At 43.1% G+C, this 18,374-nt stretch overlaps 1 protein-coding gene across 1 annotated transcript in view; it reads right to left on the bottom strand.

The window, feature by feature from the left end:
* Nucleotides 1–18,048, bottom strand: part of LOC121554460 (RING finger protein 150) — a 33,877-nt gene extending 15,829 nt beyond the window's left edge. The window contains exons 1-2 of the mRNA XM_045211782.1: nt 17,123–18,048; nt 7,193–7,443 (exon numbers count right to left, since the gene is read on the bottom strand). Coding sequence (XP_045067717.1) covers nt 7,193–7,443; nt 17,123–17,576 — 705 coding nt within the window. The 5' untranslated portion in view covers nt 17,577–18,048. The remainder of the gene's footprint in view (nt 1–7,192; nt 7,444–17,122) is intronic.
* Between the last annotated feature and the right edge of the window lie 326 nt (nt 18,049–18,374).

The following is an 18,374-nucleotide window of genomic DNA, read 5'->3' as shown; positions in this document are numbered from 1 at the left end:
AATATATAGTATTATTGTATCTGGACTGACAGCTGGGACTGTATATATAATATATAGTATTATTGTATCTGACTGACAGCTGGGACTGTATATAATATTATTGTATCTGGACTGACAGCTGGGACTGTATATATAATATATAGTATTATTGTATCTGGACTGACAGCTGGGACTGTATATATAATATATAGTATTATTGTATCTGACTGACAGCTGGGACTGTATATAATATTATTGTATCTGGACTGACAGCTGGGACTGTATATAATATTATTGTATCTGACTGACAGCTGGGACTGTATATATAATATATAGTATTATTGTATCTGGACTGACAGCTGGGACTGTATATATAATATATAGTATTATTGTATCTGGACTGACAGCTGGGACTGTATATATAATATATAGTATTATTGTATCTGGACTGACAGCTGGGACTGTATATATAATATATAGTATTATTGTATCTGGACTGACAGCTGGGACTGTATATATAATATATAGTATTATTGTATCTGGACTGACAGCTGGGACTGTATATATAATATATAGTATTATTGTATCTGGACTGACAGCTGGGACTGTATATATAATATATAGTATTATTGTATCTGGACTGACAGCTGGGACTGTATATATAATATATAGTATTATTGTATCTGGACTGACAGCTGGGACTGTATATATAATATATAGTATTATTGTATCTGGACTGACAGCTGGGACTGTATATATAATATATAGTATTATTGTATCTGGACTGACAGCTGGGACTGTATATATAATATATAGTATTATTGTATCTGGACTGACAGCTGGGACTGTATATATAATATATAGTATTATTGTATCTGGACTGACAGCTGGGACTGTATATATAATATATAGTATTATTGTATCTGGACTGACAGCTGGGACTGTATATAATATTATTGTATCTGGACTGACAGCTGGGACTGTATATATAATATATAGTATTATTGTATCTGGACTGACAGCTGGGACTGTATATATAATATATAGTATTATTGTATCTGGACTGACAGCTGGGACTGTATATATAATATATAGTATTATTGTATCTGGACTGACAGCTGGGACTGTATATATAATATATAGTATTATTGTATCTGGACTGACAGCTGGGACTGTATATATAATATATAGTATTATTGTATCTGGACTGACAGCTGGGACTGTATATAATATTATTGTATCTGGACTGACAGCTGGGACTGTATATAATATTATTGTATCTGGACTGACAGCTGGGACTGTATATACTATTGTATCTGGACTGACAGCTGGGACTGTATATAATATTATTGTATCTGGACTGACAGCTGGGACTGTATATACTATTATTGTATCTGGACTGACAGCTGGGACTGTATATAATATTATTGTATCTGGACTGACAGCTGGGACTGTATATAATATTATTGTATCTGGACTGACAGCTGGGACTGTATATAATATTATTGTATCTGGACTGACAGCTGGGACTGTATATAATATTATTGTATATGGATTGACAGCTGGGACTGTATATAATATTATTGTATCTGGACTGACAGCTGGGACTGTATATAATATTATTGTATCTGGACTGACAGCTGGGACTGTATATAATATTATTGTATCTGGACTGACAGCTGGGACTGTATATAATATTATTGTATCTGGACTGACAGCTGGGACTGTATATAATATTATTGTATCTGGACTGACAGCTGGGACTGTATTTAATATATAGTATTATTGTATCTGGATTGACAGCTGGGACTGTATATATAATATATAGTATTATTGTATCTCGATTGACAGCTGGGACTGTATATATAATATACAGTATTATTGTATCTGGACTGACAGTTGGGACTGTATATAATATATAGTATTATTGTATCTGGACTGACAGTTGGGACTGTATATAAAATATATAGTATTATTGTATCTGGATTGACAGCTGGGACTGTATATATAATATATAGTATTATTGTATCTGGATTGACAGCTGGGACTGTATATATAATATATAGTATTATTGTATCTGGACTGACAGCTGGGACTGTATATAATATATAGTATTATTGTATCTGGACTGCCAGCTGGGACTGTATATATAATATATAGTATTATTGTATCTGGACTGACAGCTGGGACTGTATATAATATATAGTATTATTGTATCTGGATTGACAGCTGGGACTGTATATATAATATATAGTATTATTGTATCTGGATTGACAGCTGGGACTGTATATAATATTATTGTATCTGGACTGACAGCTGGGACTGTATATAGTATTATTGTATCTGGACTGACAGCTGGGACTGTATATATAATATATAGTATTATTGTATCTGGGACTGACAGCTGGGACTGTATATAATATATAGTATTATTGTATCTGGATTGACAGCTGGGACTGTATATATAATATATAGTATTATTGTATCTGGACTGACAGCTGGGACTGTATATAATATATAGTATTATTGTATCTGGATTGACAGCTGGGACTGTATATATAATAAATAGTATTATTGTATCTGGACTGACAGCTGGGACTGTATATAATATTATTGTATCTGGATTGACAGCTGGGACTGTATATAATATATAGTATTATTGTATCTGGACTGCCAGCTGGGACTGTATATATAATATATAGTATTATTGTATCTGGACTGACAGCTGGGACTGTATATATAATAAATAGTATTATTGTATCTGGACTGACAGCTGGGACTGTATATAATATTATTGTATCTGGATTGACAGCTGGGACTGTATATAATATATAGTATTATTGTATCTGGACTGCCAGCTGGGACTGTATATATAATATATAGTATTATTGTATCTGGACTGACAGCTGGGACTGTATATAATATTATTGTATCTGGATTGACAGCTGGGACTGTATATAATATATAGTATTATTGTATCTGGACTGACAGCTGGGACTGTATATAATATATAGTATTATTGTATCTGGATTGACAGCTGGGACTGTATATATAATAAATAGTATTATTGTATCTGGACTGACAGCTGGGACTGTATATAATATTATTGTATCTGGATTGACAGCTGGGACTGTATATATAATATATAGTATTATTGTATCTGGACTGACAGCTGGGACTGTATATATAATATATAGTATTATTGTATCTGGACTGACAGCTGGGACTGTATATATAATATATAGTATTATTGTATCTGGACTGACAGCTGGGACTGTATATATAATATATAGTATTATTGTATCTGGACTGACAGCTGGGACTGTATATATAATATATAGTATTATTGTATCTGGACTGACAGCTGGGACTGTATATATAATATATAGTATTATTGTATCTGGACTGACAGCTGGGACTGTATATATAATATATAGTATTATTGTATCTGGACTGACAGCTGGGACTGTATATAATATATAGTATTATTGTATCTGGACTGACAGCTGGGACTGTATATAATATATAGTATTATTGTATCTGGACTGACAGCTGGGACTGTATATAATATATAGTATTATTGTATCTGGATTGACAGCTGGGACTGTATATATAATATATAGTATTATTGTATCTGGACTGACAGTTGGGACTGTATATAATATATAGTATTATTGTATCTGGATTGACAGCTGGGACTGTATATATAATATATAGTATTATTGTATCTGGATTGACAGCTGGGACTGTATATATAATATATAGTATTATTGTATCTGGATTGACAGCTGGGACTGTATATATAATATATAGTATTATTGTATCTGGATTGACAGCTGGGACTGTATATATAATATATAGTATTATTGTATCTGGACTGACAGCTGGGACTGTGCCTTGCCACTTTGCAACATTTGGCCAACGTGATGACATCACAGAGAGCTGTCAGCTAGAGTTCCGCTACACTAGTTAGCTAGCTAGAAGGAGTATTCAGCATTGCGTGCGCGTGAACTGGCGTTGTTCGCATCCCTGTCTTTCGTTTCATATAGATTGATTTGAGAGACTGGTTAAACCAGCCAGCAGACACTAGCTAGGTAGAGAGTTTAAGCGAGATAAACTTTGCACATTTCGAATGTCATAACCACAAATCACCTTAACTAGACGTAGAATTAGGTAGTGAAGACTTGCTCATGAAAAAAAAACGTCAATATTAGCTACAGGTTTATAGTTTTGGGTCAGGTTAACTGACTCTATTGAGGATGAAAGGGGGTTTCAGTGGACGATGTCACCGTGGTAACATCTTTGAATGTTAGGACAGCATATTGTAGCCGGATAATCTTTTGAGCTATTCCCATGAGTGTTCGCGAGTTATCAGACAGATCAGCGCAGAAGGCCGTCGCGCTAGCTGACGTGAGACAATGGGGGGGGTTAGTCCTTAAAAATCTATAAACAAAAAACAGTGAAATGTATGCCATGTCTGCAACAAGTTGTGGTCTTGTGTTACTGAACTGTACCCGTTTTCAGCAGTGTGTGTGAGTATCTGAATGTGGTCTTATGCATGGGCGTATCTGAACGTGTGTGTGTGTGTGTGTGTGTGTGTGTGGGGCTGTGACGGCCATGGAATGTTGGATTTTTGGAGCCAAATGACCACTGTCTACATAATATACCCGTTCGAATAGCAAAAAAATACGCACATTTCCCCTCTCCTCCGCTCTGCATGTGCTGCCATAAATATATAGAATGAATAGAACGGCGTCCCCATTCAAGTCTATGACGGCATAACGGGTGGACTGGCGGCCATTGCGAGTGTAACCATAGAAGCAAAGCAGGAAGTAAAAGCAGGAAGTGTACCCTATCAATATGTGTTGTGATTTGTCGATTCAACTCAACTGACGTTCCAGTCGGAAGTTTACATACACTTAGGTTGGAGTCATTAAAACTAGTTTTTCAAACCACTCCACAAATGTCTTGTTAACAAACTATAGTTTTGGCAAGTCGGTTAGGACATCTACTTTGTGCATGACATTTTTCCAACAATTGTATACATTTTACATTTTTGTCATTTAGTAGATGCTCTTATCCAGAGCAACTTACAGTTAGTGAGTGCATACATTTCTTTTTCTTTCATACTGGCCCCCCGTGGGAATCGAACCCACAACCCTAGCGTTGCAAGCGCCATGCTCTACCAACTGAGCTACACGGGACCTAGAGGCAGGTCTACAGAGAGATTATTTCACTTATAATTCACTGTATCACAATTCCAGTGGGTCAGAAGTTTACATACACTAAGTTGACTGTGCCTTTAAACAGCTTGGAAAATTACAGAAAATGATGTCATGGCTTTAGAAGCTTCTGATAGGCTAATTGACATAATTTGAGTCAATTGGAGGTGTACATTTACATTTACGTCATCACTTATTCAGAGCGACTTACAAATTGTGTACCTGTGGATGTATTTCAAGGCCTACATTCAAACTCAGTGCCTCTTTGCTTGACATCATGGGAAAATCAAAAGAAATCAGCCAAGACATCAGAAAAATAATTGTAGACCTCCACAAGTCTGGTTCATCCTTGGGAGCAATTTCTAAACGCCTGAAGGTACACGTTCATCTGTACAAACAATAGTACGCAAGTATAAACACCATGGGACCACGCAGCCGTCATACCGCTCAGGAAGGAGATGTGTTCTGTCTCCTAGAGATGAATGTACTTTGGTGCGAAAAGTGCAAATCAATCCCAGAACAACAGCAAAGGATCTTGTAAAGATGCTGGAGGAAACAGGTACAAAAGTATCTATATCCACAGTAAAACGAGTCCTATATCGACATAACCTGAAAGGCCGCTCAGCAAGGAAGAAGCCACTGCTCCAGAACCGCCATAAAAAAGCCAGACTATGGTTTGCAACTGCACATGGGGACGAAGATCGTACTTTTTGGAGAAATGTCCTCTGGTCTGATGAAACAAAAATAGAACTGTTTGGCCATAATGACCATCGTTATGTTTGGAGGAAAAAGGGGGATGCTTGCAAGCCGAAGAACACCATCCCAACCGTGAAGCACGGGGGTGGCAGCATCATGCTGTGGGGGTGCTTTGCTGCGGGAGGGACTGGTGCACTTCACAAAATAGATGGCATCATGAGGAAGGAAAATTATGTGGATATATTGAAGCAACATCTCAAGACATCAGTCAGGAAGTTAAAGCTTGGTCACAAATGGGTCTTCCAAATGGACAATGACCCCAAGCATACTTCCAAAGTTGTAGCAAAATGGCTTAAGGACAACAAAATCAAGGTATTGGAGTGGCCATCACAAAGCCCTGACCTCAATCCTATAGAAAATGTGTGGGCAGAACTGAAAAAGCGTGTGCGAGCAAGGAAGCCTACAAACCTGACTCAGTTACACCAGCTCTGTCTGGAGGAATGGGCCAAAATTCACCCAACTTATTGTGGGAAGCTTGTGGAAGGCTACCCGAAACGTTTGACCCAAGTTAAACAATTTAAAGGCAATGCTACCAAATACTAATTGAGTGAATGTAAACTTCTGACCCACTGGGAATGTGATGAAAGAAATAAAAAGCTGAAATAAATCATTCTCTCTACTATTATTCTGACATTTCACATTCTTAAAATAAAAGTGGTGATCCTAACTGACCTAAAACAGGGAATATTTACTAGGATTAAATGTCAGGAATTGTGGAAAAACTGAGTTTAAATGCATTTGGCTAAGGTGTATGTAAACTTCCGACTTCAACTGTACATTCCTTTGCATGAGCCACATCGCTTAGCATCTTTTGAATGAACATTCTACATTACCATGGAAATGATTACATCACAATACCAGGCAGCCATTGCTAGTGCACTCACGAGTTCACCAGTCAAATTGACAGGATTTGAGGTTTCCAAGCCCGTTCTATTCATTCTACGTGAGCTGCTGCATTGTGGGTGGGGGGGGCGTTGCCTAGGCAACCAAAGTCTCGTTCCGCTACAACACCTCGCTTGTTTCAAACAAGGAGCAACAAAGATTCATGTCGTTGTTAAAGAGTCAGAAACGGACTCAACTGAACAAAAAACGCCCGGCCATCCCGTCTTCAGGCAGCTGTTAGTTCCATTTAGTTTCTCCAGTGATGACGGTTATTATATATTTTCATGACGGTCTTCATCCATAACCATCGATTATACGGTAATTGTGCCAGCCCTGTGTGTGTGTGTGTGTACCTGGTTGCGATCTCGTGCGTTGGCGTATCTAAACCTCTGTATGTAGTAGAAGACTAGCCAGGCCAGAGAGATGATCATCAGGATGATGAAGGAGATGGAGACGAACACCACCGAGGTCCTGCTCACGTACTTCTGGAGGTTACGCGTTCCTATGGTGATGTGCATGGTTACCGTGACGTTCTGCTCTAGCAGAGCAGCGACTTCACGACCTTTAGGCTCGGGGATCATGATGGCGACCACGTCACCCACACCTGAGAGGGAGGGAGGGGAGATTTTAGGACAGGAATACAAATAAAACAGACTCTCTGCCTCTCTCTGTGTGTGTGTGTGTGTGTGTGTGTGTGTGTGTGTGTGTGTGTGTGTGTGCGTGTGAGAGAGAGAGTGAGAGAGATATTTATCTTTATTATTTTATTACAATGTATATTGTATACATTGTTGCTTTGGCAATATTAACGCAAATGTTTTTCATGCCAATAAAGCAGCTTGAATTTGAATTTGAGAGACTTCCCTAGGCAGGAGAAGAAGCCATGTGACTGTCTGGGACCTGACTCTTAGAACCTCCACATAGATTCTAAGAACACTGGGACTGTAAACAGAACTCCTGAGTGTTCCATCCTAACATAAACCTCTTTACTTTCTCTATTGACAGGAATAAGGAGTGCGACGGGGCCATTGTGAAATTCCTGACTCCACCACTACGGAACGTCAGGAATGCCGTACGGAATGTTCCAGGTGTATTCCTGGGGGCCTGGACTACTCAACACTTATCGCTGAACACACACACACACACACACACACACACACACAGCTATTTATTGCTCCCCAGACCAGATAGAGAGAACACACTCTGATAACAGGCCTTTCTGTGTGTGTGTGTGTGTGTGTGTGTGTGTTTACACACATACAGTGGCCAGTTTATTAGGTACACCTCCCCGTTCACGAAAATGGATCACTCCTACAGACAGTGAGTCACGTGGCCGTGGCTTGCTATATAAAGCAGGCAGACAGGCATCAAGGCATTCAGTTACTGTTGGATTGAAGGTTAGAATGGGCTAAACGAGTGACCTAAGAGACTTTGAGCCTGGTGTGATCGACGGTGCCATGCGCGCCGTATCCAGTATCTCAGAAACGTCCGTCTTCCTGGACTTTTAAACGTACTACAGTGTCTAGGGTTTACTGAGAATGGTGCGACAAACAAAAAAACATCCAGTCAGCGGCAGTCCTGTGGGCGTAAACAGCTCGTTGATGAGAGGTCGAAGGAGAATGGCAAGAATCGTGCAAGCTAACAGGCGGGCCACAAACAGACAAATAACTACGCAGTACAACAGTGGTGTGCAGAACGGTATCTCGGAAAGCACAACTCGTCAGTCCTTGTCACGGACGGGCTATTGCAGCAGACGACCACACCGGGTTCCACTCCTATCAGCTAAAAACAAGAAGAAGCGGCTCCAGTGGGCATGTGATCACCACTGGACAACTGAGGAGTGGAAAAACATCGCCTGGTCCGACGAAACCCGGTTCCTGTTGCGTCATGCTGATGGCAGAGTCAGGATTTTGGTGTATGCAGCATGAGTCCATGGCCCCATCATGCCTGGTGTCAACGGTACAGGCTGGTGGTGGCGGTGGTGTAATGGTGTGGGGAATGTTTTCCTGGCACACGTTAGGTCTCTAGATACCAATTGAGCAACATTTCATGCCCCAAAGAATTCTTGCTGTTCTGGAGGCAAAGAGGGGTCCGAATCTGTACTAGATGGGTGTACCTAATAAACTGGACTGAATGAATGCGTGTGTGTGAGATGGACATACATACATGCATACACTATACAGTACATTCGGAAAGTATTCAGAACCCTTTACTTTTTTCCAGATTTTCTTATGTTACAGCCTTATTCTAAAATTGATTATATTGGGTTTTTTTACTCATCAAACTACACACAAAACACCATAATGACAAAGCAAAAACAGGTTTTTAGAAGTTTTTGCAAATTTAAAATAAAAATAAAAACAGAAATATTACATTTACGTAAGTATTCAGACCAACTACTCAGTACTTTGTTGAAGCACCTTTGGCAGCGATTACAGCCTTGAGTCTTCTTGGGTATGGCGCTACAACATTTACATTTTACATTTTAGTCATTTAGCAGACGCTCTTATCCAGAGCGACTTACACCAGCAATTAGGGTTAAGTGCCTTGCTCAAGGGCACAGACAGATTTTTCACCTAGTCGGCTCGGGGATTAGAACCAGCGACCTCTCGGTTACTGGCACAACACTCTTAACCACTAAGCTACCTGCTACAAGCTTGGCACACCTGTATTTGGGGAGTTTCTCCCATTCTTCTCTGCAGATCCTCTCAAGCTCTTTCAGGTTGGATGTGGAGCGTCACTGGACAGCTATTTTCAGGTCTCTCCAGAGATGTTCGATCGGGTTCAAGTCCGGGCTCTGGATGGGCCACTCAAGGACATTCAGAGACTTGTCCCGAAGCCACTCCTGTGTTGTCTTGGCTGTGTGCTTAGGGTCTTTGTCCTGTTGGAAGGTGAACCTTCGCCCCAGTCTGAGGTCCTGAGCAGGTTATCATCAAGGATCGCTCTGTACTTTGCTCCGTTCATCTTTCCCTCCATCCTGACTCGCCTCCCAGTCCCTGCCGCTGAAAAACATCCAACAGCATGATGCTGCCACCACCATGCTTCACCGTAGGGATGGTGCCAGGTTTCCTCCAGACGTGACGCTTGACATTCAGGCCAAAGAGTTCAATCTTGGTTTCATCAGATCAGAGAATCTTGTTTCTCATGGTCTGAGAGTATTTAGGTGCAATGTTCCAACATCTAGTGGAAAGCCTTCCCAGAAGAGTGGAGGCTGTTATAGCAGCAAAGGGGGGGACCAACTCCATATTAATGCCCATGATTTTGGAAGGAGATGTTTGACGAGGTGTTCACATACACTACATGACCCAAATTCTTTTTTAAAATTAGAACAGAGACTTATTTAGTGTTGTTAACACTGTTTCAAATGGTCAGAAAAAATAATAATATTGTAATCTAACAGCAACTGTTTGGCACACATAATACTCACAACGCTTGCTCCTATAATCCTCCTTTTTCTTTATCTGCAGTAGTTTCCACAACTAAGTCAAACGTCTTCCACAATATCTGACTTCCCCTTTCCCTCCTGAGCAACCAGTAAACATTCGCCCATTTCCAGTTTCTTTTTCACGCCCTCCGCATCCATTTTTTTGATGTCACGGTGTTCGGAGTTTGTTATAACCAATTGATCGATGTGATTATGAAACTAAAATGGCTGAAATTATGTTGCAGCTTCAGCAAGGACAGCGCAATAATCACTTGCTTTGCTGTGGTGCCTTTTGGAGAGCGAGACAACATGCGCCTGTCACACAGGCACTCGCTTGTCATTTTGTTTTTAAACACAGCGTGACCATCGGGCTCTTTCTTGAGTCATTTGTGTGTCTTCATTATTTAATCAAACAGCGTGCTTAAAGCATCAGACAAACTCCGTGCATACGTAGTTTGATTTTATTCAAAACACACAGGGTGTGTCTGTCTATATATGGAAAAAGAAAAAAGTTTAAAACATTTCGACCAAATCGATTGGTCCGAAAGAAACAGGACAACTCTCGGTCGACCAAGATTTATTTTAGTATTTTTATTATTATTATTATTATTAGCAGCTCGCCGTGTCTTTTAATATCGACGAATATTTCACTCTCTGATCGTAGAAACATGAATTTGTGCATGAGGCAGATGTGGATACGGCTTGACGAGTTTCGCAATTAGGTGGAAGACTGACCAGAGGAAAGGAGAGAGAGACCCCCTCCCCGACCCCCCCCCTTCCTCAGGGGGAAGGAGAGACCCCCTCCCCCGCCCCCCCTTCCTCAGGGGGAAGGAGAGACCCCCCTCCCCGACCCCCCTCCTTCCTCAGGGGGAAGGAGACCCCCCCTCCCCGACCCCCTCCTTCCTCAGGGGAAGGAGACCCCCCCTCCCCGACCCCCTTCTCCTCAGGGGGAAGGAGAGACCCCCCCTCCCCGACCCCCCTCCTTCCACAGGAAGGAGACCCCCTCCCCCGACCCCCCCCTTCCTCAGGGGGAAGGAGAGACCCCCTCCCCGACCCCCCTCCCTTCCTCAGGGGGGAAGGAGAGACCCCCCCTCCCCGACCCCCTCCTTCCTCAGAGGAAAGGAGAGACCCCCCCCTGCGTGTCTGTAGAGAGTAGAGAATGCTGTGTGTCAGTATAGAGTAGAGAATGCTGTGTGTCTGTAGAGAGTAGAGAATGCTGTGTGTCTGTAGAGAATGCTGCGTGTCTGTAGAGAGTAGAGAATGCTGCGTGTCTGTAGAGAGTAGAGAATGCTGTGTGTCTGTAGAGAATGCTGCGTGTCTGTAGAGAGTAGAGAATGCTGCGTGTCAGTACAGAGTAGAGAATGCTGCGTGTCAGTACAGAGTAGAGAATGCTGCGTGTCAGTACAGAGTAGAGAATGCTGCGTGTCTGTACAGAGTAGAGAATGCTGTGTGTCAGTACAGAGTAGAGAATGCTGCGTGTCTGTAGAGAGTAGAGAATGCTGTGTGTCTGTAGAGAGTAGAGAATGCTGCGTGTCAGTACAGAGTAGAGATTGCTGCGTGTCTGTAGAGAGTAGAGAATGCTGCGTGTCTGTAGAGAGTAGAGAATGCTGTGTGTCTGTAGAGAGTAGAGAATGCTGCGTGTCAGTACAGAGTAGAGATTGCTGCGTGTCAGTATAGAGTAGAGAATGCTGCGTGTCAGTACAGCGTAGAGAATGCTGTGTGTCTGTAGAGAATGCTGCGTGTCTGTAGAGAGTAGAGAATGCTGCGTGTCTGTAGAGAGTAGAGAATGCTGCGTGTCAGTACAGAGTAGAGATTGCTGCGTGTCTGTAGAGAGTAGAGAATGCTGCGTGTCTGTAGAGAGTAGAGAATGCTGTGTGTCTGTAGAGAGTAGAGAATGCTGCGTGTCAGTACAGAGTAGAGATTGCTGCGTGTCTGTAGAGAGTAGAGAATGCTGTGTGTCTGTAGAGAGTAGAGAATGCTGCGTGTCAGTACAGAGTAGAGAATGCTGCGTGTCTGTAGAGAGTAGAGAATGCTGCGTGTCTGTAGAGAGTAGAGAATGCTGCGTGTCTGTAGAGAGTAGAGAATGCTGCGTGTCTGTAGAGAGTAGAGAATGCTGCGTGTCAGTATAGAGTAGAGAATGCTGCGTGTCAGTACAGCGTAGAGAATGCTGCGTGTCTGTAGAGAGTAGAGAATGCTGCGTGTCTGTAGAGAGTAGAGAATGCTGCGTGTCTGTACAGAGTAGAGAATGCTGCGTGTCAGTACAGAGTAGAGAATGCTGCGTGTCTGTAGAGAGTAGAGAATGCTGTGTGTCTGTAGAGAGTAGAGAATGCTGCGTGTCTGTAGAGAGTAGAGAATGCTGTGTGTCTGTAGAGAGTAGAGAATGCTGCGTGTCAGTACAGAGTAGAGAATGCTGCGTGTCAGTACAGCGTAGAGAATGCTGCGTGTCTGTAGAGAGTAGAGAATGCTGCGTGTCTGTAGAGAGTAGAGAATGCTGCGTGTCTGTAGAGAGTAGAGAATGCTGCGTGTCTGTAGAGAGTAGAGAATGCTGCGTGTCTGTAGAGAGTAGAGAATGCTGCGTGTCTGTAGAGTAGAGAGAATGCTGCGTGTCTGTAGAGAGTAAGAGAATGCTGCGTGTCTGTAGAGTAGTAGATGCTGCGTGTCTGTAGAGAGAGTAGAGAATGCTGCGTGTCTGTAGAGAGAGAGAATGCTGCGTGTCTGTACAGTAGAGAATGCTGCGTGTCTGTAGCAGGAGTAGAGAATGCTGCGTGTCTGTACAGAGGTAGAGAATGCTGCGTGTCAGTACAGAGTAGAGAATGCTGCGTGTCTGTAGAGAGTATAGGAGAATGCTGCGTGTCTGTAGAGAGTAGAGAATGCTGCGTGTCTGTAGAGAGTAGAGAATGCTGCGTGTCTGTAGAGAGAGTAGAGAATGCCTGCGTGTCTGTAGAGAGTAGAGATGTTGCGTGTCTGTAGAGAGCAGAGAATGCTGCGTGTCTGTACAGAGTAGAGAATGCGTGTCTGTAGAGAGTAGAGAATGCTGCGTGTCAGTACAGAGTAGAGAATGCTGCGTGTCAGTACAGAGTAGAGAATGCTGCGTGTCAGTACAGAGTAGAGAATGCTGCGTGTCTGTAGATAGAGAATGCGTGTCAGTACAGAGTAGAGAATGCTGCGTGTCTGTAGAGAGGAGAATGTTGCGTGTCTGTAACAGAGTAGAGAATGCTGCGTGATCTGTACAGAGTAGAGAATGCTGCGTGTCAGTATAGAGTAGAGAATGCTGCGTGTCTGTAGAGAGTAGAGAATGCTGCGTGTCTGTAGAGAGTAGAGAAGCTGCAGTGTCAGTATAGAGTAGAGAATGCTGCGTGTCTGTAGAGATAGAGAATCGTGGTCTGTAGAGAGTAGAGAATGCTGCGTGTCAGTACAGAGTAGAGAATGCTGCGTGTCAGTATAGAGTAGAGAATGCTGCGTGTCTGTAGAGAGTAGAGAATGCTGCGTGTCTGTAGAGAGTAGAGAATGCTGCGTGTCTGTAGAGAGTAGAGATGCTGTGTCTGTAGAGAGAGAGAATGCTGTGTTCTGTAGAGTAAATGCTGCGTGTCTGTAGAGAGTAGAGAATGCTGCGTGTCAGTAACAGAGTAGAGAATGCTGCGTGTCAGTACAGAGTAGAGAATGCGTGTCTGTAGAGAGGTAGAGAATGCTGTGTGTCTGTAGAGAGTAGAGAATGCTGCGTGTCAGTACAGAGAGAGAATGCTGCGTGTCTGTAGAGAGTAGAGATTGCTGCGTTGTCTGTAGAGAGTAGAGAAGCTACGTGTCAGTACAGAGTAGAGAATGCTGCGTGTCTGTAGAGAGTAGAGAATGCTGCGTGTCTGTACAGAGTAGAGAATGCTGCGTGTCAGCACAGAGTAGAGAATGCTAAGCGTGTCAGTACAGAGAGTAGAGAATGCTGTGTGTTGTAGAGAATGCTGCGTGTCTGTAGAGAATGCTAGCGTGGTCTGTAGGGAGTAGAGAATGCTGTGGTCAGTACAGAGTAGAGAATGCTGCGTAGTCAGACAGAGTAGAGAATTCTGGGTGTACGAGTAGAGTTGTGTGTTTAGAATGCTGCGGTCTGTAGAGAGAGAAATGCTGTGTGTCTGTAGAGAGGAGAGAATGCTGCGTGTCTGTACAGAGTAGAGAATGCTGTGTGTTGTAGAGAATGCTGGTGTTGTAGAGTAGAGATTGCTGCGTGTCTGTAGAGAGTAGAGAATGCTGCGTGGTCTGTACAGAGGTGGAGAATGCTGTGTGTCTGTAGAGAGTAGTAAGAATGCATATGGCGTACAAGCAGAGTAAGAGAATGCTGGCGTTGTCTGTAGAGAGTAGAGATTGCTGCGGTCTGTAGAGAGTAGAGAATGCAAGTGCGTGTCTGAGAGTAGAGAATGCTGCGTGGTCTGTAGAGAGATAAAGAGAATGCGGCGTGTCTGTAGAGAGAGAGAATGCTAAGCAGTCTGTAGAGAGAGGATGCTGTGTGTCTGTAGAGGTAGAGAATGCTCGTTGTAGAGAGAGATTGCAGCGTGTCTGTAGAGAGTAGAGAATGCTGCGTATCTGTAGAGTAGAGAGAATGCTACGAGGCTGTAGAGAGGAGAAATCTGGGTCTGTAGAGAGTAGAGAATAGCCGTGGTTAGAGAGTAGAGAATGCTGTGTGTCTGTAGAGAGTAGAGAATGCTGTGTGTCTGTAGAGAATGCTGTGTGTCTGTAGAGAATGCTGTGTGTCTGTAGAGAATGCTGTGTGTCTGTACAGAGTAGAGAATGCTGCGTGTCTGTACAGAGTAGAGAATGCTGCGTGTCTGTAGAGAGTAGAGAATACTGCGTGTCTGTACAGCGTAGAGAATGCTGCGTGTCTGTACAGAGTAGAGAATGCTGTGTGTCTGTACAGAGTAGAGAATGCTGTGTGTCTGTACAGAGTAGAGAATGCTGCGTGTCTGTACAGAGTAGAGAATGCTAGCGTGTCGGTACAGAGTAGAGAATGCGTGCAGTATACAGAGTAGAGATGCGCGTCTGTGCAGAGTAGAGAATGCTGGTGTCTGTAGAGAATGCTGTGTGTCTGTAGAGAGTAGAGAATGCTGCGGTCTGTAGAGAGGTAGAGAATGCTGTGTGTCTGTAGAGAGTAGAGAATGCTGCGTGTCTGTACAGAGTAGAGAATGCTGTGTGTCTGAAGAGAGTAGAGAATGCTGCGTGTCTGTAGAGAATGCTGTGTGTCTGTAGAGAGTAGAGAATGCTGTGTGTCAGTAGAGAGTAGAGAATGCTGTGTGTCAGTACAGAGTAGAGAATGCTGCGTGTCTGTACAGAGTAGAGAATGCTGCGTGTCTGTAGAGAGTAGAGAATGCTGTGTGTCAGTACAGAGTAGAGAATGCTGTGCGTCTGTAGAGAGTAGAGAATGCTGTGTGTCTGTAGAGAGTAGAGAATGCTGTGTGTCTGTAGAGAGTAGAGAATGCTGCGTGTCTCTAGAGAGCAGAGAATGCCAGCGCCTGTAGAGAGTAGAGAATGCTGTGTGACTGTAGAGAGTAGAGAATGCTGTGTGTCTGTAGAGAGTAGATAATGCTGTCAGTACAAGGAGTAGAGAATGCTGCGTGTTTGTAGAGAGTAGAGAATGCTGCGGGTCTGTAGAGAGTAGAGAATGCTGGGGGTGTCTGTAGAGAGGAGAGAATGCTGTGTCTGTAGAGTAGAGAATGCTGCGTGTCTGTAGAGAGTAGAGAATGCTGTGTGTCTGTAGAGAGTAGAGAATGCTGTGTGTCTGTAGAGAGTAGAGAATGCTGCGTGTCAGTACAGAGTAGAGAATGCTGCGTGCGTGTCAGTACAGAGTAGAGAATGCTGCGTGTCTGTAGAGAATGCAGTGTGTCTGTAGAGAGTAGAGAATGCTGTGTGTCTGTAGAGAGTAGAGAATGCTGTGTGTCTGTAGAGAGTATAGAATGCTGTGTGTCAGTACAGAGTAGAGAATGCTGCGTGTCTGTAGAGAGTAGAGAATGCTGCGTGTCTGTAGAGAGTAGAGAATGCTGCGCGGTCTTAGAGTAGAGAATGCTGTGAGTCTGTAGAGAATGCTGTGGGTCTGTAGAGAATGCTGCGTGCCTGTAGAGAGTAGAGAATGCTGGGGTTTAGAGAGTAGAGAATGCTGCGTTGTAGGGTGAGAATGCTGCGTGTCTGTAGAGAGTAGAGAATGCTGCATGTCTGTAGAGAGTAGAGAATGCTGCGTGTCTGTAGAGAATGCTGCGTGTCTGTAGAGAGTAGAGAATGCTGCGTGTCTGTAGAGAATGCAGTGTGTCTGTAGAGAGTAGAGAATGCTGTGTGTCTGTAGAGAGTAGATAATGCTGTGTGTCTGTAGAGAATGCTGTGTGTCTGTAGAGAATGCTGTGTGTCTGTAGAGAATGCAGTGTGTCTGTAGAGAGTAGATAATGCTGTGTGTGTGTCTCATATATTGTCTCAAATTCCCCCCCCCTGCTCACTGGCACAGTAAGTTGAAATGGAATTGTATTTAACTTCCGTCTTTGCGAAGTCGCTAGCATATGTCAATACACCCACGTCTATAATAGCAGTTATATAACTGGCAGACTGACAATCAGAGATCTGTTAGTATTATCTCTGGAAATCAGGATCAAACGCTCCAGGTCTCTCTCAGACACACACCAGTGCACTGGGTTCCTCAGCCAGGGGCCATTCCAGTCCGTCTGGATCCGGGTTCTAGGATGGTTTGACATAACTACACATAGCTAGCTACATACACACAGACATAAACACACACGCCCTGGATGATCGCCGTTAGCAAGCAATTCAGCGATGCATAACAACTCCACACTTGTGTGACCCGATAAATCATATGACGATCTGGCTAGCTAGACAATACCTGAATGTGGCATTGTGATAGTATCATTGGAGTTGCTGGATCCAACGTTGAATATGACGATGGCCGAGGCGTTTTGGCTCGCCGCGTGTCTTATCTTGTCTTTATAGGTGCAGTTTCCCCTGGCTATCAGGGCTATCCACGCACTGCCCTGGACCGGAACCGCGAACCGAGTACCGGGATCACAGGCTTGTCTGTCCCGGGAGAGAGAAGGAAGCACCACGACTCCTTTTGCTTCGCGTTTTAGCGAGTGTTCCCCGTATCGGCCGCATTCAGTTTTCTCCGTCCGGACTTCGGAGGTGACCGGGTCTACGTAGGTGATGTTGACGAAGGCTGTGTACCATTCCTCTCTCTCGGCAACGGTGAAGTCCAAACAGAGGAGGTGAACGAAACAAAACGACAGGAGCCATGTAGACAGGGCTAAACTACGGCAGGCCTGCATCAACGACATGGCCATAACTATCTGGGTTCGGTATTCCCTCTCTCTCTCTCTGTCCGTAGGGCAGCAGGTTCTGTGGTACCGTCGACAAACTAAACTAGGTCCCGTTAGCTAGCGGGTTGTTCTTCTCCTCCCCCCGGGTCTCTCCCTCTCTTCTTTGTGAACACACACACACACACTAACCTCCGAAACGACGCCTCCTCCCTGTACTAGCTAGCTAATGTCGGCTTGCTGATAGCCGAACACATTTCCATTTTCAAAACCTCAAGTCAAATTTTTTTTTATAAATAAACAGCTTGTTCCCAGCAATGGCGACGAAACGGTAACCCTGCAACCGTTGCATCGATGTTGACACTCACGCCTTTAGTTGCAACGACATTATAACGTTTGTTTGGTTATAATAATGGTCCACGAAGTGTTTCTGTCCTTTTTGTAATCCTTCAGAATAAAAGTCCCGTCCTGTATACTTTCTAAATGAATAATGAGGACGAAAATTATGGAAAATGTGCACAGTTATCGATATTTGATACTACTTATCAAACAAAGAATAATTAAAAGTATTTCTAAGATGTCATGTTTTTTTTGTTTATTTTTTTCAAGCCTAAATGGTCAACGTTTTTTTGTATGTGTACTCCTTATAGTTTATTGCACCATACAAAATTATCTGTACATTGTGTTGCAGCAAAAGCAGGCCCCACGTAATATAACTGTAAAAATGTATTTTTCTTTTAATGTGCCATCAACACAACCAGTCATGATGTTTTCATCTGATTGTCAAAACAAATCACTTCAAAAAGTAGGTTAATTTAGCACGTT

Source organism: Coregonus clupeaformis, chromosome 39 (genome assembly GCF_020615455.1).
Source record: "Coregonus clupeaformis isolate EN_2021a chromosome 39, ASM2061545v1, whole genome shotgun sequence".
In the NCBI taxonomy this organism is placed as follows: domain Eukaryota; kingdom Metazoa; phylum Chordata; class Actinopteri; order Salmoniformes; family Salmonidae; genus Coregonus; species Coregonus clupeaformis.
The sequence above is the reverse complement of the archived record's forward strand: the minus strand, read 5'-3'. Positions and strand labels throughout refer to the sequence as shown.